At 37.4% G+C, this 27,516-nt stretch overlaps 3 protein-coding genes across 4 annotated transcripts in view; 2 read left to right on the forward strand and 1 right to left on the reverse strand.

The window, feature by feature from the left end:
- Window positions 1-3,946: 3,946 nt before the first annotated feature.
- LOC134663503 (VWFA and cache domain-containing protein CG16868) lies at window positions 3,947-8,817 on the forward strand. The gene has a single exon (XM_063519884.1). The coding sequence runs from the start codon at window positions 4,195-4,197 to the stop codon at window positions 7,762-7,764; it is 3,570 nt and encodes a 1,189-aa protein (XP_063375954.1). The 5' UTR covers window positions 3,947-4,194; the 3' UTR covers window positions 7,765-8,817.
- Window positions 8,818-9,366: 549 nt separating this feature from the next.
- Window positions 9,367-14,944, reverse strand: LOC134663509 (la-related protein 7). Of its 2 annotated transcripts, XM_063519906.1 has the most exons (9): window positions 14,518-14,944; window positions 14,119-14,286; window positions 13,685-13,853; window positions 13,452-13,642; window positions 13,310-13,345; window positions 12,738-13,065; window positions 12,176-12,297; window positions 11,684-11,776; window positions 9,367-11,553 (listed from the first exon to the last, which is right to left on the reverse strand). In XM_063519906.1, exons 1-9 carry the CDS (start codon window positions 14,824-14,826, stop codon window positions 11,323-11,325), a joined length of 1,647 nt encoding a protein of 548 aa, XP_063375976.1. In that variant the 5' UTR covers window positions 14,827-14,944; the 3' UTR covers window positions 9,367-11,322. The 2 variants fall into 2 exon arrangements, with proteins under 2 accessions (XP_063375976.1, XP_063375967.1); XM_063519897.1 differs by having other exon boundaries at window positions 13,452-13,853; window positions 14,518-14,942.
- Window positions 14,945-16,066: 1,122 nt separating this feature from the next.
- Window positions 16,067-27,516, forward strand: part of LOC134663994 (1-phosphatidylinositol 4,5-bisphosphate phosphodiesterase classes I and II) — a 57,443-nt gene continuing 45,993 nt past the window's right edge. Inside the window, exons 1-2 of the mRNA XM_063520559.1 lie at window positions 16,067-16,487; window positions 16,574-16,723. Coding sequence (XP_063376629.1) covers window positions 16,392-16,487; window positions 16,574-16,723 — 246 coding nt within the window. The 5' untranslated portion in view covers window positions 16,067-16,391. The remainder of the gene's footprint in view (window positions 16,488-16,573; window positions 16,724-27,516) is intronic.

The raw sequence follows: 27,516 nt of genomic DNA on the forward strand, positions 1-27,516 counted from the left end.
ATTGTGTATGGGGTTTTTAGAATTGTCTCGATGTGCATTAGTTGCCTGATTAGAAAGAAAGAATCAATACTGCCAGACTATGTAGGCGAATCGCGGCGTGACTTCATAGCTAATTCACAGTTAAATTCGATCAGCTGGTGCTTTGGCGCCAAACTGTGTGTGTGTGGAGTCATAATACAGTCATTATATGTTTTCAGACAAACAAATTAATATAGTTTTCAAACCTGTGTGACGTGATACGTCTAGGTGTACTGTTTAAAATGCACCACTCTCCCCCCCCCTCCACCTGACGCTCGACCCCCCCCCCCCCACCTTGAAATGTGTCCCCGTTGGTAGTATTTTGGCATTCTCACGAAAACTATAATAGATATCAAAAAAGTGTCAAGGACAGAATTAATCCTCATTAAATTTAGAACAAAAATGGTGTTGTGTTTTATTATAAGTTGGACGGTATTCAAGCTATAAGTACTTGTATAACCTTAAAATAACAAAATAACCATACTAGTATGACGAAATGCAGAATATCTTCAAAACGGCTAGACCGATTTTAATAAAATATATCTAAAAAATCACCGCAGTGAAGCCAGCTATCAAACAAAAGAAACTACATCAAAATCGGTTCATCCGTTTCGGCGTTACGAAGTCACAGGTAAACACAGAAATACAATTTTTTTTCAACTACACCCAATAATTTTGTAAACCGATTAATTTTGATCAATTATTTTAATGGGATCATGTCCCTTGAAGTTTTAGCTTTACGAAAAGTTAAAAAACATGGAAAACGGCCCAGTATTTTTCAAATTATCGGCATTTTCCCGATTTGTGAGTGGTTTCGTGTTATTACGCGCACGAGTTGCCCTTGACCCCTATAAAACGGGGGGTAGGGGAGGGGTTGTTATCAGTCACTTATCAGAAGTTGACCGGTACACATATCCGCATATTTTCCCGTAAAGAAGACCTGTGAAAAATGGAAACCACTGAAGCTGAAGTCCGCCAAGTCGTCCAGCTCAGCTCCTGCAAGAGGGGCGTAGCCAACGTTCAGTAGCTGCCACGCTGAATTTAAGTCAATCTACAGTTTGCAGAGTTTACCAGAGGTTCCAACGGACTGGATCCTTTACTTCAAGACCAAGAAGCGGCCGCAAAAAGTGTACATCAGAGAGGGACGACCGCTTCATTGTCACAACATCTCTCCGAGATCGACACCTGACAAGCGTTGCCATCCAGCAGCGTCTGCGTGAGATACGAGGAGTGGCTGCCAGTGAGTGGACAATAAGAAGAAGACTTAAGAAAGCGAACTTGACACCCAGGAGGCCTGCAACGGGGCCCAGATTGCTGGCGCGACACCGTACAGCCCGAAGAGAGTTTGCAGAAAATCATATGGACTGGACCATTGAGCAATGGACCCCAGTTCTCTTCTCGGACGTGTGCAGAATATGCTTGAATGGATGTGACCGAAGAGGAAGAGTCTACAGAAGGCCAGAAGAACGGTTCGCCCAATGTTGCTTCTCCGAAAGGGTCGCGCCACGGCCCCCGCCAGGCACGAAAACCAGCTCTGTTCGCGCGTCGTAGGAAACGTCGTCCCAGAACATCACGGATCCACCGCCATAGGCGACCCAGGTGGAGGGGGGGGGGGGGGAGAGTGGTGCATTTTAAACAGTACACCTAGACGTATCACGTCACACAGGTTTGAAAACTATATTAATTTGTTTGTCTGAAAACATATAATGACTGTATTATGACTCCACACACACACAGTTTGGCGCCAAAGCACCAGCTGATCGAATTTAACTGTGAATTAGCTATGACAGCATTGTTAAGTAGCTAACACACTATCGCACCGCACCAAGGTCATTGAGGGACGTACCCATAAGTAAGAGGGAGAAAGAGATATCGCTTTCTTCCTCTTACTTATGGGTGCTTCCCTCAATGACCTTGGTGCGGTGCGATAGTGTGTTAGCTACTTTATTGTTATCTGCTGTAGCGATTTTTCGATTTGTTTTGCTGTAAAACCGTAAAATATAGCCGGTTAATATAATATATAACCGGTCAAACAGTTTTGTCAGTAGAGAAAGTCGGGAAATTCAAATTTTGTGTGGGATGATATACTGATCACTCCAATTTTTTTGAAATTTGCCGCTTTTTTCTACTGACGGAAATGGCTTGACAGTCTATAAATATATTAATCTTGCCACGGATGAGCCAAAGTAGTGCGTAAAGCCCGCTCCACAGAAATCGACTCGACACTCGCGCTCGTGACTTCGCACCACGATTCGCTCACGAGTGTGGAGGAGGCTTAGTGTATATAGTGCGTCAAGCAAATCTTGTCAGTAGCAATGTAAAGCAAACTAAAGTAGGGCAACACTCAAAGCCTAAGAAAAGCAGCAATCTACAATGTACATCGAAACAAAACTTTTTTTTCCGCTGAGCGCGCCTTGTCACGTACGTCAATTCAAATTGTCACTCGCGGATTCTCTATTGAAAATGTTTGAAATTGTTATTAATACGTATGGACGGACGATTTAAAAGCAGTGTGTGATGTTGATAAAAATGATTAACTAATTTGAAGATCTCAAAATAAAATTGTAAGTGGACTATGCCGTTAAACAAGAATGTATGAATAAAATCATTGCTTCAGCAGGTAGATGTCATACTGGATTTTCATATTTTATTAGATTTCTCAGTTGGCACTGTAGGCATTGTAGGCACCTTAGCTTTAATTAAGCACAGTCTTATTTAATATATTGGTATTTAATGGTGACAGAGCAGAAATATCTCTTGAAATAGAATCGATTCAGAATGTAAACATTGTAAACCATTTGTAAACAAACAAGATGATGGCTGTCATTCGCGATCCACATTCCACAGATAAAACACAGATGACACGCGATTTTCGAATTATTCGAACACAGTGTTGCTAACCCGCGATTTTTCAAATTTGCCGCCGTTTGCTACTGACAAGATTTGCTTGACCCAGTATAGTTCGTTTTTTTTAGCATTAGAAAGAACTTGAAAGAAGGTAAGCGATCTTGACATGTCTTTTAATTGAAAAACGCTTTTAAAAAATCAAAAACTATTACTTATGAAAGCAGAAGAATATAAATGATCGTATTAGATTCATAATTGTTACATATTTGCCCCAACTTATTTTTAAAATGTGTTTTTTAATTAAAAGACACATCAAGATTGTTTACCTTATTTCTAAAGCCCCCTCCAGACTATGCGCGTGAATCGCGGGCGAAGCCGCGAACGCAAGTGTGGCGTCGATTTCGCAGATTGTTCACGCCTTCGCGCCTTGTTCTCCGTTTTTTGTCGGTATTTCGGCCCGCGTCAAAGGAGACGCGAAGCGCGAACTTGCAAGACTCCACATTACACACTATTTTGGCTCTTCTGTGGCAAGATAATTATACGAGTATTATGATTATATTATATTAAGCAGCTATATTTTACGGTTTCACAAGAAAACAAAATGGAAAAACAGCTAAATCACGTATGATGCCATACATAACTAACAGTTAAACTCGATCAGCTGATGCTTTTCCGCCATCTTGCCGCAAACCAAACTGCGAAACGCCGTGAAGTGTGCGAGTGTGGAGTCATACGTCAACTTCGCGATATGTTCGCTCCGCGACGTCGCGGCGCGATTCACGCACATAGTCTGGAGCGGGCTTAATGCTAAAAAAACGAACTATAGTCTTGCAATTTTGCGATTCGCGCCTTCTGTGAAGCCCGCTATGCTATCCTGCACGCTCGGAACAAGACGTGAAAAAATCTGCGACATCGCCGCCATACTTACTGACAAGTCGTGTTTGCCAGACATGAAATACCTATCAAGCTGTAAAAAAAAATAGTCAATGCGATCAAAATTTATAATATTTTCTCATCATTTAATCAAACAAAATATTTTTTAACCAAAATATCATAACTCGTCCGCTACAAATTTGATTAAGCAGAAACGAAACGCAAGCCGCCATGTTTTATCAACTGTCATAAGTGGGGAGTCGCGAGGAAAACAAGCTCTGTGTTTGTTGTATTATTTTTGATACCATTGTGTTTATAATTATAACAATATCAGAAAAATATTCATCTCTACACCTCCATGTATATTATGAGAACTATTAACGGTGATTGTAAGATGTGTTCCTGTGAAAAAAGTACGAATCAAGTGTGACGAGGATCAAATAGAATGCCGACAAGATGAAGTTTTTATCGCTGCTATTTATGATTATCACGACTTGCTACGTCCCGATTATTTTCGGTCAAAATGAAAACTGTACGAGGCCTAATTATCGATGTGACTACGAGTTATCGGTGGAAAAACTTTCTGAGACTTTGGGAAAAAAGTTTAATGAAATAGTCGCAACGGAACTCGGCAGTGATTATTCCACGCATTTCGAAGTACGCACCGCTTCGAAAGTGAGCCGAAATCAACCCTCTGATAATGACTTGCTTTTCACTATAGCCAGTAAAATAAGCTACAAGCTCTCTTCTGCGGCTACAATACTTAAAGATATGAGCAAAGCAATTAACGGCAACAATACTCCGTCCTTCACGTATCCCTGTCCGTTCAACTCTATACGTAAGTCAGTATTTATTAAAAATGTTGAATTATTTGAAAATATGCCTTTGGATCCTAAGTCTCAAATGTTGGAGCGTTTCAAGGATTTAAAAGTAAAGCGACAGTATTATCTTTCACATATTGACTATGCAACAGATAAAGACTGTGTTACAATGCCACACTCAAATTTGAGATATCTTTATCACAAGGTTGTGCACCCAGCCTCAAAATTTGTTGTTTTTATTATTGATAATAACATGAGCTCAGGATCATTGCAGCATGCAGTAAGAGTAGCGCGAGAGATGGCCTATGCTCTACAAAGCACGGATGTTATTGCGTTGAAGATGACTAATACTACTGGATTTCTGAAATTTGATGACACATGCAGTAAAGATGGTATATCCAGCCTAGGCAATGCTACAGACAACAATAAACTGCTATTACGGGAGTACTTTTCATTACTGGACATTGCCCCTTCAAATGTTTCACCTCTGACTATAAATAAAGAACTAAAGGCCTTACTTGCTGAGAAATCACTACCTACCAACAAGCTGTTCGTTTTTTTGACAGATACTAAGATTTTAAAGAATGAAACATGGCTGAAAGTCTTTCCTTATTCAACAAATGACGATAACATGAAGTTTGCCATTGGCCTCATATATGAAAATGATGCAGCTAGAAACAGTTCTTTGGGAATATTTCACATGGATAAGTGGCACAATCACTCCAGCAACCACTCTGTGCTTAGGTTGCACATAAACAACAGTGGGGTGGTAGGGCAAGTGGCATCAGCATTTATTTCACTATTACCTGATAAATATCAAAACAATTTAATCATAACTGAAGGCCCACTCTGGGAAGCAACAGAGAGAGACTTTATGGTGTCCTTGATGCTGCCTATATCTTCTGGGATTCTAGGATTAGATTTATATTGGTCGGATCTTGCGGAGGACATTATATACTTCAAGGATTTAAATTTAAAAAAGAGAGCATTTGTGATGGATTTCTCAGGTAAAGTGCTTATGCACTCATATTTTCCAAGACCCGAGACAGCTTCTGAAAAAATCAAATTCACTTACTTGGAAAGTGTTGAGGCTTATGACTTTATTCACAGTGTAAAACAAGAAATGGTGTCCAAGAGTACTGGTAACTTCACAGTGACTGATCAGAGTTCTAGTAAGTCCATCATTTATTCTTGGAGATGGGTTGAAAAGTTGTATATTGTTTGTATAGTTTCAGAAACAGAAGGAAAAAGTTTTTTTAACAAAACTAACATTTCCCTTGCTAGAAGCAACAAAGAAATATTATTTCATAGATTAGATTTGTTTCCTCCAAAAAATGGCAAAATTTGTCGACATTTCAAACAAATAGCCACAATTGATCAAGGTACAGTTTATTTGAGCCCTTCTAGCTTTCAGTCGCCATTCACTTACTTGTATGATATGGGGAATGGCCATGAAGCAGTGACATACATGCAAAACTATTTGGCATATTTGAAAAGTGTTGCTCATGGATTGCTCTCTAATCCGGGATTGAAAAATGAAATTCAACAAGATGTGGGATTTCTTAATTCTCTTTTGACTTTTTATAAAAATCAGCATTTGCATGGAACCTACTCCAAATACATAGTTAGAAGGTATGCAGTAACTGAAAGTGGTGTACTTGTCATGTATCCTGGCACAGTTCTAGAATATGACTATGAACCTGTTCGAAGACCGTGGTATACCTATGCCTTAGAAAACCCAGATAAAATAGTTCTTACTCCTCCAAATTTGGATGTGGGTGGTGCAGGATATGTGGTGTCAATTTCTTATGCTTTAAAAAGTCCTCTTCATCCCACTATAGTAGTCTCTATGGATGTCACCATGGGCTTCCTTTATAAACTCCTAATTGATAGCATGCCTTTATGTGAAAAGGCACATATTAAATGCTTCATTATGAATAACAGAGGCTACCTAGTTTCTCATCCAGGCTTAATGGATCCTAACAGTTCCGGCCCTATTGAACAGCAGCATATCACCCATAAAGAGTCTATGATCGCCACAGACATGCTTAATCACAAAGGATTTGTCACAAAAAGACTGTGCAGTAATTTCTATGATAAGACTATACAGAGGTTTTACGAATTTAATACTTCTCTCCCAAATATTCTTTCCAATGCAGTGTCTGGAGACCACTGTGTTCATTACTACATTGCAGCCATCCCTGGTACGAATGCCTTTATAGGTCTTGTAAATGCATCTTGCGTTGCAGCCTCTTTTTGTCCCTGCAGTATGGTGGATAGGCTCTGTCTTAACTGCAATCGGATGGAACAGACAGACTGTGAGTGCCCTTGTGAATGCACTTCTGAAATTTACGAGTGTCCAAACACTAATTTTACTAAGTTCAATCAGGAGATTCCCTTGTGTGGAATGATGCCGGAAAATAATAACCATAAATCGCATTATTTTCACAATTTCGCTGAAACTTTGCAGGCCTGTTTCGATTTTCAATGTGAAACTTACTCAACGCGTTCATCTTGCTTGGGTATATTAGGTTGTGAGTGGTGTCAAGTTGATTCAGATGGACATTCCCAACTTTCGACGCCATATTGCACTTCTCAGTCTTTGTGCTTTAATGGAGTTCTTGGTGCCGTTACTCCGTATGGCGAGGGCACCTTAGGCCACGTCAGTAGAGACGTGACAGGAAACTATTTAGGTCCGATTGCAGGTTGTATTGTTACTATTAGTTTAGTAATAGCCGTTGCCATATATTGCTATAGGCAAAATGTTACGACGGCCAGTTGCCATAATTTATATGTAGATGGTCCTGCCGAAACTTGGCCCGATGCAGACGTACAAATGAGCCATTTACAGTCTGATGACACCCATGATCTTTCTGGGCAAGACAAACTATTGCCAGCCATGGAAATAGAGGCCCCCATTTCGCCATACAGGGTAGTGACCGGTTACAGACGCCCCCACACGGCTGGGGGATCAGATCACGGGTATTCTACGATGACTCCTCATGAGGACTCTGAAGCGACCGGATTTTCGGTCAATGATCCAATAATTCTGTCAGATGACACAAAATCAGATATAAGCTGTCCACTTCCAGCTAAAATTAAGCCCAGATTAAAAGCTGGCGATCTTAGCGTGACTGTTCTTCCCTGTGGCAAAAACAGTGTAATAGCTCCTGTGACTGTTCATAGACACATGGAAGCCTCATAACACGTTTATTATTCATAATCTACCTCTGTTGTACATAGCATTAATGTTAATGTGGTCAAGCAGCTTCAGTTTTTATTAAATGTGATATATTATACATACATGCTAATAATGTTAGTGAATTTAGTTAATGATTTTAGTATCAGAATTTTGGTTACTAAATAATGGTGCTCTTCCTTGATTTCTGTACTTTAGTATTGTACTTATTTTTTATACATTGTTTTGTGAAGCATTATAATATTATACGTGAAAAGCATAGCCCAGTCCTAACGGGAACAATTTTTCGCCTGTAAAAATTTACCTCGCAAACGCCAATTTGGCTCACCGATTTCAACCGCCGATAAATGGATGTGCGGACGCAAGAATATCAATTTGTGACGCTAGTATTCGCGTTTTAATCGCGGCATTTTTTAAATTCTGAGTGCTAAAATATCACCAAAAATCTTAAACTGAAGATTGACGCAAATTTATTTTGTGATCAAATCGACCGATCCCGTCTAGACTGGTCTTAACATTATGTTAACAGATATTGAGCAGATGCTGCAGATGGAATATCACCCTATTAAAAAGGCCGAGCCACACCGGCTTGCGTGTGCGTGACGTGCACGTGTGCGTACGCTAAAATGTTGGAGCCGCACACGCACGCAACACGTCTCATAAGGATCTGTATACTACAACGCCGCACGCACACGCGCACGTCACGCACACGCAGCCGGTGTGCACAGGCCTTAAACGTTCATCCTATCGACAAGCATTTCCTGAAAGCCTATGTTGACTTGCCTGTTTTATTTGTAGCATTAGTGTTCAGTTACGGAGTATTTTATTTTGGCTAATGTTAGATGTTAGACGCTATTAGGCAAATTGTCACTATACAATACAGGTCTATTTAGTATGTAAGTTTTATATTTTAACTTTTTGTACTAGCATTAAGATACAGTAATTTTTATTTCGAGAATGTGCCAGTGCCTAATGTATTATTAAATTAAGTGGACATATTTTTAAGACTGAACTGGATGTTGCATTTACGTGATGTAAGAATAAATTTTCTTTTGTAAAGATGGCATCATTATTTGACACCTCTTCTGTTTAAAAACTACTTGAAATTATATGCAGACTGATATAAATAAATAATTTAACTCGCGCACCGAAAAACTTTTAATTATTTATCTCATGATACAAGAGAATTTTTTTTTACCATATTTTATACTAAGTGAGTTTGACAAAAAAAAATTATATGTACAGCTCGAGCTCTTTAACTTTTTGGAGTTTTTGGTATGGAATTATAAGAAGGGGTGACGCCATGCAGGAGTATAATCTGATTTAGTCTGTTATTTTGAGCCCTTGAGAGAAAATAAACAAAGAAAACTGTGTGTCAGTTATTAGACAATCATAATTTAGAGCTAGACCGAGATAAGTCTACAACGATTTTGGTAGCACACGCAGTGCAAGTGTTATTAATAGGTACGTCGTAATTTCATAGAAGTTTAGCTATATATGGTATTTATTGTATTACTGACTGAATGACGGTGTCACGAGGTTTTCTTTGTTTATATGCCACGAGAACATAAAAGAACTGACATAAATTGATATTAGAAAAGACATTACTTATTTTAAAATTTCTTATTTATTGCGCGTACCTATGCTAATAATTAAAAGTATAGTCTATTTTCAAGTAGGTATTAAAATGTAAAATTTCATACAAGTGTTGTATTCTAAAGGCGTAAACGTTTTGCGCACTAGGGATGTCACTCTGTCGACACACGACACTAACGATATTCGATTTATCGACTGTCGATATTCTTTTCCGCTTACATTTACTAATGACTATCTAAAAGAATATTGACAGTCGATAAATCGAATATCGTTAGTGTTGTGTGTCGACAGAGTGACATAACCTAGTGCGCAAAACGTTCAAACTGATAAACAAGACCAAGTGCGGGTAGTTCGAAAAACTCGCGCGGCTAGAAGATGTTGATGTCAACTTAAGCCAGTCTTCTTCGAGACCACGGGGACAACGCCGTCCTCGAAACGTCGGAGGTAAATCTTAAAAGTTAAATACGCGATTAAGTCCCGTTGTGTAGTTTCATAATGTTAAATAATCGTGAAAGTTTAAATCAATGTTTTTGAAAATGACTTCATTAGCGTGAAATGACTATTAGCATGTAGTTCAAAGGCTCGGAAGGAATCCTTATCTTTTTTATACCTAGAGGTATCTGTACTATAGAATAGTTAGCAGTAGCAATAGTAGATGTAAAGGCAAAAAACTCCAACGCGACGGATGAACCAATTTTGATAAAGTATATCTAAGACCCACTGCTAAAACTGCTTCCAATAATAAAAAAAAACTGCACGCAAATCGGTTCACTCGTTTAAGAGCTACGGTGCCAAAGACAGATACGCATAGCAGTCAAACTTATGACACCCCTCTTTTTTGCGTCGGGGTTTAAAAACTACTGGCTCGAAAGAATCTTTACATATAAATAGGTATTATTCGTTTAACAATAGTGCTGACACTTTTGCGTATTCTAGTAAAACCGCTTTCCTGCTATCTGTTCTACAATTACCAACAAGCTATTTTTCAGTCGGTCGAGTTACCCGGTCGGTATAGGTATATATTTTTTTCAGTAAAAGGTGGCAAATTTGAAAAAGGTGGCAGATGGCTATGTAATCGATAAAAATAAACATAAATCACAGATTACTGACACTTATTGTGTTCCTAAAGATGTGACCATTTATAATCCGTGGCCCGTGGGTTTTCGGTCCGCCAAACCGATTTGTCAGAAGACAAAGGTGAGGAGTACATTTGTATGGGCGATCGACGCTTCATGCCTTTTTTATTCAAATTTGTCGCGTTTACCACTGACAATAGTAGTTTATGTGACTGCTACATAATGAAATTATGTACAGTTACATACACTGCTTTATCTACATACATATTATAAACTTTCTATGATATATTCACTAACTTCATATTACAGCCGACTTTGCTCTCTGGCGGAACTCGCGGATATGAGATGGCGTTTCCGAAATATCTTTATCGCACATTTTACACGAAACTTTTGTTATAGTTCCTTTAAAAACAACAAAACAAATTATATTTTACTTATTTAAAAGATAAACTGTACGTCAAATGGCGGCAAATGAAAACTTTTTGCACGCACGTCACGCATCCGTAGTTTTTTTTTAAATTCAGAGACAAACTAGAGTCGGGGTCGATTACCATATCGTCCGATACCAACTTACATGCGAGTTATCATGAACAATATCAATTGTCAATATTGTCATTTGATTTCGAATAAAACGTCATCTCAACTGATATTAGAATAGGGGTCATATCAAATTGCTTTTTTTTCAGAGATGTTCGAAATTTGAAATGCATTACCAAATCGATTTTGATATAGTAATGAAGCTATTACCACATTTTCACAGATAAGAAATTTGCTGTAACAAAACAGTTTATCGTAATGTGGGCCATCATTTACGAATTTTGAAGGCATCATAGACAGTTTATGATATGTGTGTAGATAAAATCGTTTATCCGTATCAGTACTAACGGCGTCGCTACTCGTCGTCGAATCTGATGTGCGTGTGCGTGGGCTGCGGTGAGGCGGGCTCGGGCCGGGGCGGCGGCGGCGGCGCGGCGCCGCGGCCGCCTCCGCGCAGCAGGCGCGCGCGCAGGCGCTCGCGGCCGCGCGGCCGCGGCGTCGCGCGCGCCGCCTCCGCGCGCGCCCACTGCTCCTCCTCCTCCGCGCCCGACAGGATGCACGCGCGGTTGCTCGAGTTGCCGCAGTACTGGAAATTACGTCCGATTTAAACACGGCTCCGTAAACGAGGTCCACCTCGCCCTCGACGAAATTTTCACGGGAATCTGTAGCTTCGACGGCAAATAAAAAATAAAATGAAAGATCATCTGTTTACTCACTTCGTCCGCCGCTTTTGCTGAATCGAAGCGTATGATTATCTCCGACTGACCCTCTTTTGCATCCACATGCAGGGCGTGGATATTGCTTCGCACCTGTAACAGTTGGAAATTATTGTATAAGTATAGCACACCTGCCATGGTATTGGTACCATAATAGTCTTTTGAATAGATGAAAAAAAGTGCACTGAAAATCAAATTGCATATACTTAAACGAAAATTATCAAAAACTCATTTTAATTCTCACATTCATCATCAAAACTATTTTTATACGTACCTATACCTATTTTAAGGATATTTGGATCTCTTACTATGTTTATAATTATAAGCAGTAGCTTGTTCAAAGATTTAGTTAAATGACAACCCCATTTATTCCTACTAAAACAATCAATTCATTCATTAGACTTTGTAATAAAGTAAAGATGACTTTTAAATCTGTACGTTTGGAGGGTTGTTAATAAAATGTACAATAATTTTAGAAAATTTTAAGCATACCATTCGTTTGGTGTGCCTGATATCACAGCATGGTTCGGGCAACACCTCTCTGACAAAGACACCTGGGATTCTCTCCAGAGGTGCCACATGCTTACTGTTGATTATTTTTCCGGGATTTAAAGCTGTAAAATATGAAGTAAATAATTTTAATCATATTTATATTATGGAAGGTAATACATTATTATGTCAAGATACCTAATCATACAGAAACACCCCAACAGGTTAGGATGCAATAGGGAACATTACGTAAATCTCTGCGCCATTAGGACAAACAGAGGGTCTACCGCAAAACACAAAAAATCGTTATCTGCCTCTCTATCACTCTTTGGTATTCGATCGATAGAGTGGCAAATAACGAAATGTCGATTATCGAGTTTTGTGGCAGGCCCTCTGTAAACAAACCGCCTTGATGCATCAATGTCATTTATTCCTAACAAATTATCAGTGATAACTTATATCCGCTTCATTTCTTAAAAGTTTGATGGGTGGAAGTTCATAATAACAGATTAATATCTATGCAGACTAAAAATAAATTTAATTACAAAAATAAATTAATAATTACCGGTGTCAGCTTCCATTGGAAGTGTTGCAGGCTCAGGTATAGCTGAATAGGAATTCTTCCTATTATACAAATTTAACTTCACTTGTTTCATGTAATTCCTTTGCAGGGTTAAATACTTATTCCTTAATGCTTTCCATTCTGATCTCGGCAAAACTTGGAGGCCCCACAGGGCTCCTTTTGGAGCTTCTTCCGTATTTAATCCATTTGGAGTTTGGCTTTTAGTTTTGGCTGACTTTTTTTTATTTTTCTTCTTAGTTGGCGAATCTGCATCATCCTTGGATTCGTCGTGACTAGTTAATTCGTCTTTAGGATCTTCTTTTATGCACACCTGTAAAATGTATTGTGTCTGTTGAGTTGTGTTTGATGTATCATGCATGTCGCAATTAAATAAAGAAAGTAAATTTTTTGGATCTTCCACTACTAAAAGTCATAAGCAACCAAAATCCTATGTGATCAGCTAAATAATTATTCAATCAGCAGGATTTTACCAGTGATTAGCAGAAACAATAGCCTATCTGCAAACTAATTATTTAATAAGTTCCATTTTATGATTAATAAAAAATTTTACTTACATCATCTATTGGTGTTGTTATACTTTTGCACTCATCCTGAAAAACAAATTGTGTTACAGACAAGTGTGTTACAAGTATACAGACTTATGTATTAGAATTTATATAGAACATAGTGAGGGTTAGAAATGAGTTTAAAACTTACAGTAGGAGTATCCCTTTTCTCAGAATCTGAGTCTTGCCCCTGCCTCAGTTCTAAGTTTTTGGGCCTTTTATCTTTACTTTTTCTTGATCGTTTCCTAGGTGGTTCATCCTCTTCTTTAGTCTTAATATCTTGTTCTTTCACCATAATGCCAGGTTCTTCTTTTACCTTATCAGGATTTTCTTTCTTGATGTCTGTCCCTTCTTTTATCTTATCTGGCTTTTCTCCCTTTACACCTACCTCTTCTTTTACCTTAATATCATCTGGCTCTTCAACTGAAAACATTTTTACAGAAGAGAGTTCCTCGGGTGGCATGCTTGTGGGCAGTCTGCAACCCATCTTGGTGAAGGCCATTATGCAATTATGTGCATCCTCGGTTTTATCAAATTCTATAAAGGCATAACCCTGGAAGACAAAACAAAACACCAACTTAGTTAGGTTATGTTATGATGGTTATCTTGTGATTTATTAAGGTATAAATATTTGCAGGATATAATTTAGAATTAAACACCAAAATATTTGAGACAATATGGATTCAGGCATTAATGATTTTACCAGTAAAATCAAAATGGAGCAATGGGTATAAGTTTTAATAAGCTTATCCAGATAATCTTAATACATATAGAAATATTAAACTGTCTATGTAATAAAAATTTTTTTGGAAATGCACCTTGATTCTCTGTGAGTTTTTGAACTTGGGTAATGAAATGTATGCAATATGTCCATAATCCGAAAACACCTTCTCAAGCCACTCCCGGTTGGCGGTCACTGGTATAGACTCCACATACACAGTTCTGGATTCTGCATCATATGGTTCAACTGGAGTTTTTCTTCTTATCTGAAATGTCAGTAGTTGTCAATGTCATTATGATTGGAGTTAAAATTACACTACCTAGCCTCCTGAGTCCTCCTTGTCATTATTGCAGTCTTGAATTGGGAACCTTCTTGTGCGCCATTTTAATTCAAAATTCGATTTGGTTTAAATCCTTTATAAGGGCCTCAGGAGGCTAGAATTTACTATATTTTTACAAGAAATTTGTTAGACATACAGAGCAGACAACTTGATTACCTTCTGCCTATCCTCTGATAACTCCAAAATTGTGGAAAACTTCATAGCTTTCGCGATATCAATAACGTCCTGCGTCATGGCGCGAATCTTATTGAATTTTAGAAACACTTCTATAGGCACATATGGGTCGGTTTTAATTAATTCACCGAGAAATCTATCTTTTGTGAGATTTGCGTCACTGAAATAGAACTCCATTTGCTTGAGTATTTTATCATATAAAAGTTTTTTACGATGCCGCACTCTCTTCCTACCGTGGGACTCATGTTTTGTCGTACTATCGATAGTAGTTGGAGTTTCCGATTCCGACATATTTATTTAGTGAATATAAAGTATATTTTGCACCACGAATCACACTAATAAGTACACGGTAGTGTTGATAGTCGACCGGCTATTTTACTGTTTCATTCGAGCTCAAGGAGTAATCAAACATAAATCAAACCTTACAAAATGTAACTTGTCAATTTGACATACTTACGACGGATCACGATTATTGCCATGTAGTAATATGATAATTTTATAGTAATACTTTTTAATATGTATATACGTAGACAATCATTTAAATCAACACTTAATTAATTCTTCATCACGGGGCTTATTAGCATACAGTTAAAACTAGTTAAAACATGGTTAAAACAAGTAATTTGTTGAATTATTACGGAATTAAAAAAAAAATGGCAACACTTAAGAATAGACCAAGGGCCCAACCTTTTCTGTTCTCTTTCACGACGCAGCAACTAGTATCATTTCTCTCTCCTCGCTCTTTTAAAATGCCGTTTGTCAAAAAAGGACAACCATACTGTTGACAAGGTGGACTTCAAATCAAGTGTTGCCTTTCTTGATGCGCCCAGGCTGTGTATGTGTGCGTAAAAGCGTATATGTGTGCTCTTTTAGGGATGTGAAAAGTCGATTTTAATCATGTTATATATCGATAAACGCTACACAGCGGAACGAAATAGCGATTAAGTGAAGCTTCAATATCTTCGTTAAACGTAAACATAATTGAAATGCTAATGGATAATGAATATATTATAATATAATTCAATTATTGCGGAACACCTATTTTAGGAGGTATTTATGTATTTTAATTAAATATCAACTTTCCCTTGGTTCCCTGCTGGGGCGTGACTATAAAATTGTGATCTGATAACCACAATAAAGAATAAAAGCGTTTTTGGTCATTTTAGGTATCGTTAAGCCTTTGAAGTAAAATTAAAATTGCAAGAAATGTCGATAGGTTATCGATATGACTTTATCGACATGGCTACAGCAACGTGGGCCACATTGTTAATCGTACACTGATAGTACACTGTCGTACACTAAACAAAAGTGGCAACAGTGACAGCTCGCTGAGACACCGTCTATATATATATTATGTCTATGGAATAGACAAATCTTTTTTTTTATTTAAAGATTCCCATTCATGTAGGGTAAATAATATTGTCACCGGACCAATAACGAACTATCCGATCGTGCATCTGACTAATCGCACAAATGTGAATTAAGCGTGTAAGCGCCACTTTAGATAAAAATATTGATAACCAATCTGTGGATGCAGTGCAGTGGACCAGTGTACGTTTGACATTCTGAGTTTTTGGTGGTTGAGCTTTAGCGGAGTATATATGTGGGAGAAACAATTGTTTGGTAGTTATTAGGAAGGTGTTAAATCATGAATACAGTTTTCATGCTCTAGTCTTAATTGGTTTAGTGTAATATTGTGGTTTCGCCTTTATTTCTATGATGTGCCTTTACCTTGTGTACCGTCGATAGATCTCGTACACATCTCGTAGATAGGTTTGTGCTCGAGAGGAAGATGACGGTTTTAATCTGCTACTGTGTTATTATTTTCGCTTAATTGCACGATAACTATATTCAAGATGACAACAAATACAAAATCGGCCAATGTTACGTTGAGGCCGATTGAGGTGCCGAAAGCTTTGCAGGATGGAGAGAAGTTTATGAAATGGGATGAGGTATATTAATTAATCAATTAATTATTTTAATGAGTTGAATATTCATGTATAATATACTATAAGTATATTTTTTATTTGGTCAATAGGATTCAGGCCAGACAGGCCTGCCAGTTACCCTGAGGGTGGATGCCAAGGGGTTCTTCCTGTTTTGGACTGACCAGAATATGGAAGTGGAGATGCTGGACATTGCCACCATCAGAGATGTGAGGACAGGAATCCATGCCAAGGTCCCAAAAGTAAGTAATAAATATATTTATTATGATATCATTAATTTTCACAGTAAAATTTTACAGGTCATACCTATTACATAGGTAAGGAACCTTATCAATGTACAAATACTATTTCAGAAAAATCTACAATGATCAAATGTTCATTAGTACAGTATCAATGATCATATTGTGTTTGAAACAATTCCTAACTATGCCAACTCATAGGTTCATGCGTAGAAAAGTCATTCTTATTGATGTCTAATTGGAATTGTGCATTTTTTCTTATCTGACTTATAAAAGGTGTACTTCTATTTGATTACCAATAGATGATGTGGCCCATACAATACAATAACTCTTTATTGCTTACCTTAAACTACACAAAAATGTTACAGACAATATAGAAGGATTAGATGTTAGTGGTCCATACTGATTTTTTATCTTTTGATGTTTCTTAGACCGAATTAGACTTGCTTGTTATTGATTGTTATTTATTTAACTTATACAAATGGCGCTCAAACTATTTAGTGGTATTTATAAATATTAACTTTATTAATAACAAACAAAATGATGAAAAAAACTAAACATTAACTTGTTAATTCTTTAACCCTTCAGGTGGCATTTAACATTTTAGGGTTATTGTAATTTGTTGAATTATCTTTTTAGTGCACTCATTGCCATGGTTGTTTAGTTAAATAAATAAATTAGCCAAAGCAATTAAGACATAACATGTGTATTTGAGATATTCTACAGATGTGTAGGTACAACCTGCAGATATTACTAAAATTTTTCAAAATATGTGTGATAATAAAAATATATCTGCCGTGTCCATGTGCCGCTGGGGGATGCTTGATCCTAAAACAATGCACATGATAATGTATATTCTGGAACAGAATGAAGGACTTCTATGCAATCTGGGAATTGTTCAGGCTACGTATTTTATTTTTCACTTAAATTGTTAATCACATTAATATTTCTAAACATTTTTGAGATATAGTTTGTTAAACAATAGTTCAAAAATCTGCATATTTTCAACCACTTCTTCTACAGTCATCTTATCAAAAAGTTATTAATAATAGAATAGTACATTTCTCCGAAACCATTAATTTTCACTGAACAACATGGGGGTCAACTCGGCAGCTTCTTAAGATGCTCTATCTTTGGCCTTCTTATGTTCCGTACTGAAAGCTACACCATGTATACTTAAATATATACATATAAAACAGCCATTACTCAGGAACAAATACACACATACCTACCTAAAACTGCCCTAACAGGGTTTCGAACCTAGGATCTCATGGTTCGTAGGCAGGGTCACTACTGTCACTAGTGACTAGGCTAGAACGCCGAAGGTAGGAGTAATCCAGTAACCAATTATTGTTTATTAAAATAATTACATAGCATATATGATTCGAATTATGCCATCTCTGAATATAACATTAACTACACCGATTTAAACTTTCACGATTTTTACACATTATTAAATTGTACAACTTGGACTTCGCGTATTTAAGTTTTAAGATTTCCCTCCGACGTAAACTAACGACGAGGATGTGTTTTAACTTAAGCCAGTCTTCTCCGAGACCCCGGGGACAACGCCGTCCTCGAAAACGTCCGATGTATTATCTTAAAACTTAAATACTCGATTAAGTCCCGTTGTACGATTTAATAACATTAACTAACTACTTCAATATGAATACGTGTTAATTCCCACGATGAACCGTTTCATGATATGAAGCCATTAAGTGTCCATATTGTATTGTTAGTTTCACGACACGGCCGAGGCGTGGAAATTGCGGGGCGCGGTGGCCATAATGCTTATAATTTATGTGCCCTTCCATAACTGAGCTATGTAAGTAAACAGCCACTGTGGGTTGATGGCATTTTTGTGATCCACACAACCTTATTCTTGTTTTAACATGGACCGCTATTTAATGTTTTTTTTACCATATGAATCATATGATCCCCGACAAGTAGAATAAAGGTTTTCGCAAAAGTCTGTCGACTTCCGAAGACAAACCGAGATACGTTTTCCCCGGTTTTCTCGGACATCCTAATATGTTCAGTATTAGGATGTTCACTATTCTTAAAGAAAATACTGCGAAAACATTTAACCCTTTAATTATAAATGAAATAGATGTCATAAACTAAAGAAAAAGTGACCAACTCTACCGGTGGCCGAGACCGGAATCGAACCGGCGTACCTAACCCTTTAATCGCCAAGAACGCTTTAGCACATTACGATACAAGTGCCAAAAGTAAGAAATTCACTACGCGTGGCGATAATTAAATCAACACGAGTTGCGAATTCCCTTTCCGTACGTGTATTGTACATCGTTTTACAGTAAGTACATATGGCCCTTTAAATCTACGACATACGCACGCATAGTGTTAGTAAAGTGACAAGGGCGGTAAATTAGCACCATATGTACCTACTGTAAAAAATTATGGCGTACGCTGTCAATGTAACCTTCATGCTTATAAGCAAAGTTTATATTGGCGCACTTCGCTTGCGCCCATAATATTGGCCTATGATGTGAGTGACGCTTTTAGAGTTGATGTATAGCGTAAAGTTCGAAGTGTTAAAGGCATATAGACACGCTGGGCCTGTGTGAAACTAAAATATGTACTATTGTATATATACTACGACTTTTACACAAGACATTTTAGACAATATCTAAAAAAATGTATCGCGTTATGCGTAATACCTAATCCCACCAAAAACATTCTGTAAAAAACTAGCCAAGTCTCGATGGAGCTGCTTGTTTATTTCTAAAAAGTAATGAAATCTAGACAAAGTCGTGCCAAGTCTAAGGTTCCTTACTGCGATTTCTTTATTATTATAGTTAATGTTGTGTGACTTGGCCGTTGAAGGGTACACAAGGGTACAAAACCAGGTGCTCCATGACACCATTGCACCAATCTGTCGCCAGAACCGCTACCCATTGACGATGGAAAATTGCCACTTGGAAAACGTTGATTCAATAACCAGTCAATTGTAGGCTTGATATTTGATAAAGCTGCGTATTTCAATAATACTTGTGTATGGGCGAGCCTGAAACAAACACTTCTTTTTGGTGCAATGGCAGATTGGTGCAATGGTGTCATGGAGCACCTGGTTTTGTACCCTTGTGTACCCTTCAACGGCCAAGTCACACAACATTAACTATAATAATAAAGAAATCGCAGTAAGGAACCTTAGACTTGGCACGACTTTGTCTAGATTTCATTACTTTTTAGAAATAAACAAGCAGCTCCATCGAGACTTGGCTAGTTTTTTACAGAATGTTTTTGGTGGGATTTCACTTCTTTTTGTAGAAACGTGGGCATATTGATTTATTTTATTAGATTTTCTTATTTAACACATTTATTTTCTTTTTAGGAGTAGTTTTTTTATTATTACAAATCTTTCTTTTCTTTTTTTCCGGTTCTGATTCTTGTACAGTAGCAACAGTTTTTCGTATTGCCCATTCATTAAATCTAATAATTAAATAATAATCAGTAATCCGTCACTAATCATCATATAATGACTTGGCAATCGCACATAATGCTTTACTCGTACCGTACTCGTAAATATGTGTAATGCTCAAACTGCAATTAGCGCTGGCGTTATGTTCAATTAGAATTATTTTTAATAGGTGACGATGATCCTTTTGTCATTATGCAGCCGTGCGATGGCCAAGTCATTATACGTATTACAAATTAAAGATATTGATACGGTTTTAACACCCCCTGGCACTGATTAAAATAACCGACTTGGTTTCACATTACATCTCAAAACTTTTTTGTAGTAAAAGCGTTGCGAGACTTGCACCTTTTTACATGTAATGTTTTTGATGGGATCTCATCTCTTTTTGTAGGCAGTCCTTCTTTTCGGGTACTCATACCCATACTATGTATACACATATCATAACTAAACATATCTTCATTCATACTTACATCGTACATCGTAGTGTACCTTTACTTTACCTACTATTTGTAGAAACTGCAACAGTAACTTTGTAATATCATATATTTATATGGGATTACAAACTTACTTATGCAGTTCTTAGATCTTAAAAACGTGACTGATATTGCAATATTTTTAGGTTTTCCCTTTATGTGGCCATTAAACCCTAACTCTGTACCAAATTTCAGCTCTCTGAGTTTATGGGAAGTACTAGTTCTATTCTGATGATCATGAGTGAGTTTCATAAATGCGAAACTTTGCTTTCGCTTAACTTCGGAACTAAATGACCTACAGACTTGAAATTTTGGATTTTAAGTATGTGATTATAGCTTACTGGATGACCAAAATTTCTGCGTTCTGGTCTTATCCAGAGGTTCTCAAATAGGGGCCTGAAAATGCGGCGAAATGGTTCCAGTAAAGGATGGTACGGCAGTGTTTGCTTCGCGCTCGACTTGGCGGGGGCACTGCCGTGCCCCCCGATATGTACAGCCAGAAAAACTATAAGCCTAGCACATCTGCATACATGTTTATATGTAGGGTGCTAATAGATCATCATCAAAGATCTTGAGTACATGAGTTGATGTCGGTAATTTTCTTTTAAGACGTTAGGTAACTATAATTTCTCTATGATGTTAAAATATCTACATATCGATAACACAGGTAAGTAGATGTTATCATTTTGTCAAGTACCGATTTTCACCAACACAATTTCTAGGTCTTTGGTTTAATACTACTGTAGGGCTTGTGCACAAATCACGCGAGGTCCGATGGGGGGAGGGGGGTTACGAAAAAATCACGATAGATCACGTTGAAGGAGGGGGGGTATAAAGGAAACCTCACGTGTATTTTTCTACAGTGAACGAAACTAAGAAAAAAAACCTACCACATAAGTAGATACTTTTTCTCGGTTTCTTTAAATATCTTCACTCTGCACTTCAAAATAGAGAGTCTATTTAACAAAAATATAAAAATAAACACGATTTTCCATATACAAAACTATTTATCATAAAATGAGGTCGAATGAAAAAATTAAAAAAAATACACCAAATATCACCAAGGGGGAGCGGGGGGTCAAAAAGTAGCCGAAAACACGTCGCGTGATTTGTGCACAACCCCTTATAGTACGGTCCGCCAATTTGTTTTCAACTTTGTTACACGAAAATAATGTGCGACGTGTAGTTTTAGCGTTAGAGGTGACCAGCCGCAACAGAACAAATAAACTCGTAAATTTGACGATACTTTTATACCTAGATTGCGTGTAGGACCGCCCATTAGGAAACCCATAAACTAGGCTGAAGATAGGTGTCTCAATGGCAGGCGGAGTCAGTCAATGTAATAGGAGTGCTTTTAAATTAAACTCATTTTTCATCGTGACCATATGTCGTGACTATATGGGGTTAGGTTAGTGTTAGGAAATTATTTAAAATTGGTCCTATTAGTTACTTTTGAACTTTTCCTGAATTTACACTACTTAGACTTTATTAAAGGTAGAACATCATAATGTAATCAATATTAGTGTTAGAAATTTAATTTAGTTTCAGGTAGTTTCCACCGCGGGAATAGGTAGCATTCCCTATATTTGCTCTTGTTTTGCATATATCAAAATATGTGACATACATATTATATTACTTTAAAGTTTTTACTAAAGATGTTTATTGTACCTACTTATTCTATAGGTGTCTAATAAGGGCCACTTGCACCATCCCACTAACCCGGGGTTAAGCGGTTAAACCGTTAACTCAGTGTCATATTGTACTGGTAACCATGGTTACTTCAGGTTTAAACGGTTAACCCTGGGTTAGTGGGATGGAAGGGGGAGGCCTATGTTCAGCAAGGGGGAGGCCTAACTATGTTTAGCAGTGGACGTCTTATGGCTGAGATGATAATGATGATGATGAGTGGGATGGTGCAAGTGGCGCTAAGTGAGTGTCTAAGTATCTGTAAAGGGCTGATAAACAGATTAATCAAATAAAAATATATTATCCAATCGGATGCAATTACATAAATACCTATTTATTATTCATTATCGTCACTTAAAAGCCCGTCCTACCAGCTAACATAGGAAATTAACTCAAAATATACATCAAAATTACTTATGTAGCTTTCACTCTTGCTCTTGGATTTAGGTAGCCATTTGCTCATAAGTTTTTTAAGAATAAACAGAGCCTTTACCTTTACGAGCTGGTGCGGTGAAGAAACATATTATAAGGGTAGATTTTCCTTTTGATATAATTTGCGAAAACTTTCATGGCGTTCTATCAGACGCAGACTGTAGTATATACGTATAGAGACAGCGATAGACAGACCATCGGCTTAATAAAACCGCGAGGAGGGAGAGACGCAAACACTCCTGACAGGTGATTGTTGCCGTATTGCTCCGAATACTTAAGTAATTCAGTTCAGACGCACAATTTTTATGCGGGTCTCCCACAATTTTTAAATGCTTAGGCGAATATTGATGTCTGTTATACAACAGCGAACATTTAAAATGAATATTGTTTTGCTTACCTGTAGTGGGTTCCTATTTAAAGAGTACCCTCTATTGCTCTCGCAATTATTCAACCTTTTCATTTATTCTAATTAGGTATTAAAAAAAAAATCATTATTCTTATCGAAGACTGGAAGAAAACATCTTTTTTTAAAAGCAAGTCAAAAGTCATTGTTCACGACAATTTTATGAACTAAGTTGAATAAAAAGTACATTGTTGAAGAGGCTATAAAGTGACCATAGCTACCTCTAGAAAGTGACCAATAGTGGACCCGTATATGTATATCTTCGAGGGCCTTCCCTGACGGGTCGGATCTCTAACTCGTCCATTAATTGGCCACTAACCGCTTCAACAATGTGCTTTCCACTGTGCAATGTATCTATGCAATGTGCTATAACATATTTTGCCTGTATCATCTAGTCTGAAATCGTTAGCACCTAATTGTTAGCCGATAGCCACAAATGTGGGCGTTTTAATACTCGAAACCTGTATACCCTTTATTGTATAATTAACATTCAAAATATTCTACAGTTGCAGAAGCTTAGTTAGTTTTATATTTAGGCAAGTTTCTTATTACAATTATACGTGAATGAGTACGTAAACAAAGAACCACAAAGCGAACTTTGCCGAACAAGGTATCCAATGAAGGGGAGACTGTAAAGTTACCTTGTTATAAGATTTCGAGAAAGTTCTGCTCGCGCTAGGACACATCACCAAGGGCGATTCATTAGGTCATAGGTTTTCAAACTGAAACGCTCGTTCCCCATAATGGACGCCTGTCTTGGTGTCCAAGAGGGGGCGCCGATCTTAGCGCCCTTTGCAAGCGGCCTTTGTAACTTCTAAGAATTGAGGGGGGCAGTTATCCCCTCCCGACACATAAAGGGCATGCGGACAAATGTTTTGGAACCCGTGCTAGTAGGCTTTGCTATTGCATACAAAGAAAGTAAGAGCCCAGCTAAAATTAACGTCCGCTCCGTTCATTATCGATTAGGATACGGATGTATGTGTGTTATGGGAAAACGTATGCATGGTTTTCACGGCAATGTGGGCTCCATCGATGCAGGCCGTTTAACTTGTGTTTAATTTTCTATTGATTCGGCTTTCACGGACGGTGACTCTAGTAGGCCAGTAATTACTTTCGTAGAACATTTTACAATTATTATACCGCCTAGGTACGTGTTTATTTGGCACATACATAGCTATCTCATATAAGGTATCTCGTTTTTGTAGCTTTATCCAAGTTTTATCGGTTTTAGAGTTTATGACTTATGACAGACTGCTCCGTCACTATCATGACTCTTTATTTCTACATCTAGGTAGTTCTTAAGTATAGTTGTAATGAAAACTTTAAAACTCTTTAATGTTGTAAGTAATGTTCTGTATTAATGATTTAAGCGGGATTCATACTCGTTGAAAAAACTGACACGATAAAGCAAGGCTTCGTAGGAAGGCTAAGTTCAGAGGTTCAGACTTTAAAATATTAGGAACTCATATCCCGAAACATTACTAACTAGAAGAAAAATTAGTCAAAAATGGCATTTGATTTGGTATGCCATTATTTTCGCGAAATTGGGCCCGAAAGCTGTAACGATAATGTTTGTTATCAAATATTAGTAGATACATTCACATCAAGCCAAGATTTTCTAACATCTGAATTCGACCTTAAGAATTCTTCATATCGTTTTCGTATTTTTCCGCAATTCGTGTCGCGTATGTTTAAAGCAATGCAACAAATCAATCCGTTCCGGTTTACAGGCAATCCGACTGTTTTATGTTATTACATCACGTATTGACACATACGACCGATCGTCTGGGAACGTGATTTGTGGAGAGACCTTAAATTAAAATAATTTGGTTTTGGCTAAACTGTGCATCCTCAAGGAACCCGAACGATTCATCACCGCCTCAAACCCATATAATATTATATGACAACAGCGTTTTGCTTCACGTCTAATAATTCATTGCTGGCTTTTATTATTATGGACACGAGTTCCGTTAAAATATGTTAACTTTCCCGTGCAGGTCCGTTTTTCATTCAAATTAAGACCGTTTCCGTGGATTTCGGGGTCTATATTTATTTAGGTAACGGCTTTAGACTAGAGAGCTTCATACGTGTAATATACACTTTTACATTAACCTCAACTTTTAATTTAATTACAGTGGTTATAATTAATTCTTAATAACGCGCAATTCTGAAATTAGCTCTCTGAAATATTAAATAACCGTACCGAGACCGCAATTACTTAATGAATCTCTATGTTCGAGCAGCACTCGCATAATGGACTGCCAAGTTGTAAAACCGTTTAGCTACTTGCCTACGAATTAATGCAATGTAAAAAGTACAGTTTCTATTTCAATATTTTTAAAAGTTTTTTCCCCAAATGCTAGAATTTTTGTTTGTGAAGCGTACACGAAAAGCGTCCATTGACATCTTTTCAAATTTAATAAGTTATAAGTATAACACTTAGAATGCTTTACGCGCTATTGTCATCAGCTCCTAGTCAGACCCATCCGATTTCAAACGACTTTTTTGTTATTATTGGTTAGATGAAACAATTAAATAGTTATAAAATTGTGACAGAGTTGATTGTAAATGTGAAGCGCTGGTGGCCTAGCGGTAAGAGCGTGCGACTTTCAATCCGGAGGTCGTGGGTTCAAACCCCGGCTCGTACCAATGAGTTTTTCGGAACTTATGTACGAAATATCATTTGATATTTGCCAGTCGCTTTTCGGTGAAGGAAAACATCGTGAGGAAACCGGACTAATCCCAATAAGGCCTAGTTTCCCCTCTGGGTTGGAAGGTCAGATGGCAGTCGCTTTCGTAAAAACTAGTGCCTACGTCAAATCATGGGATTAGTTGTCAAGCGGACCCCAGGCTCCCATGAGCCGTGGCAAAATGCCGGGATAACGCCAGGAAGAAGAAGAGTTGATTGTAAATATACGTGAATACTACTTATAATTGTTCTGTAATTATTAAAACCTCATTTTACTGGAGACGGTCGGTAGAGGGAAACTAAAAACCTCTTAGTTAGGTAATTACACACAAGTTCCAAAAGCATATTATAATAAAATAACATTGCAGTTCCAGTCCCGAGATCAATTGTTTGCAATGTATTTTTATCATATATTATATCCTCACATTGTGAGTTGTATAGTCACCTACCGTATACCTAATGATCATCATGATAAGTGGTTATGTAACTTTTGCCAGGCCTCGACTTCCTCGGTATTCTTGCGCGAACTGTAGATGGCGCGGCGTATGTATACAGCTATTGAAATATAAAGCAGAAGACTAACGGTTCGATTCTGAAATAGTACATTTCGATGCTAGTGCGGAAGGTATGTCATTACTTCACGAGTACCGAGATATCTTGCCACGAGCCGCAGGCGAGTGGCAAGACTCGGGACGAGTGAAGAATGACATTTCCGCACGTGTATCGAACGACGTTTTTTAATACAGTTGCGAAAAAATAAGAAAAACATTGTTAATCGTACACTAAACAAAAGTGGTAACAGTGACAGCTCGGTTAGACGTCGTCTTTAAGTATATTATATCTATGGGCGTTTGGCAGCTATTCCGTTCCATTCAGTCAACTTATTAAGAACGGAATTTTCAATATTGAATATTAAAAAATAAACGTGTTATAATGATGAAGAGGTAAGTAATTAAATATGGAATATGTAATATTTTTCGTATTCTTACATTAACGGTAGGTTTTTATGCTGATTACGACGTTTAAAGGAAACTAATATTAACACTCATCAATAAGTAGTCGTGAATTGGAACAAGTAAAAATTTAAAAAAATTGGAAAAGTAAAAAGCACTAGTTCGAGATAACCAACTTTCCGCACGCTAAACAGCTACGTAAAGTAGCACTTTTTGAGCAACTGTATTAAAAATGTATTATCTCTACTAGACCTCAGCAAGTTACGATATGGATAATTTAAAGATATTTGTAAGATAGACCCACCAAAAACATAAATGTAAAAAAGGAGAGCCAAGTTCAATACAAAAATTATGCTTGGCTGTGGGGTTCGCCGCAAAAAGAATGGAGATCTAAATGAGTGCCAAGTTCTATGCAAAATCCAAATATGTATTTATCCTACCTACTTTAAGATCTCTCATTTTTTTAAATAACAGCAATTGTTATAGGTATCCAATAAAGCAAAGAAATAGAGTTTAATACTTGTTTATAATGTTGTTTTGTTCCTATATATACATATTTGGATTTTGCATAGAACTTGGCACTCATTTAGATCTCCATTCTTTTTGCGGCGAACCCCACAGCCAAGCATAATTTTTGTATTGAACTTGGCTCTCCTTTTTTACATTTATGTTTTTGGTGGGATATCAATACTTTTTGTAAAGAAAACTAGGCAGGTAT

Source organism: Cydia fagiglandana, chromosome 1 (genome assembly GCF_963556715.1).
Source record: "Cydia fagiglandana chromosome 1, ilCydFagi1.1, whole genome shotgun sequence".
NCBI lineage: Eukaryota > Metazoa > Arthropoda > Insecta > Lepidoptera > Tortricidae > Cydia > Cydia fagiglandana.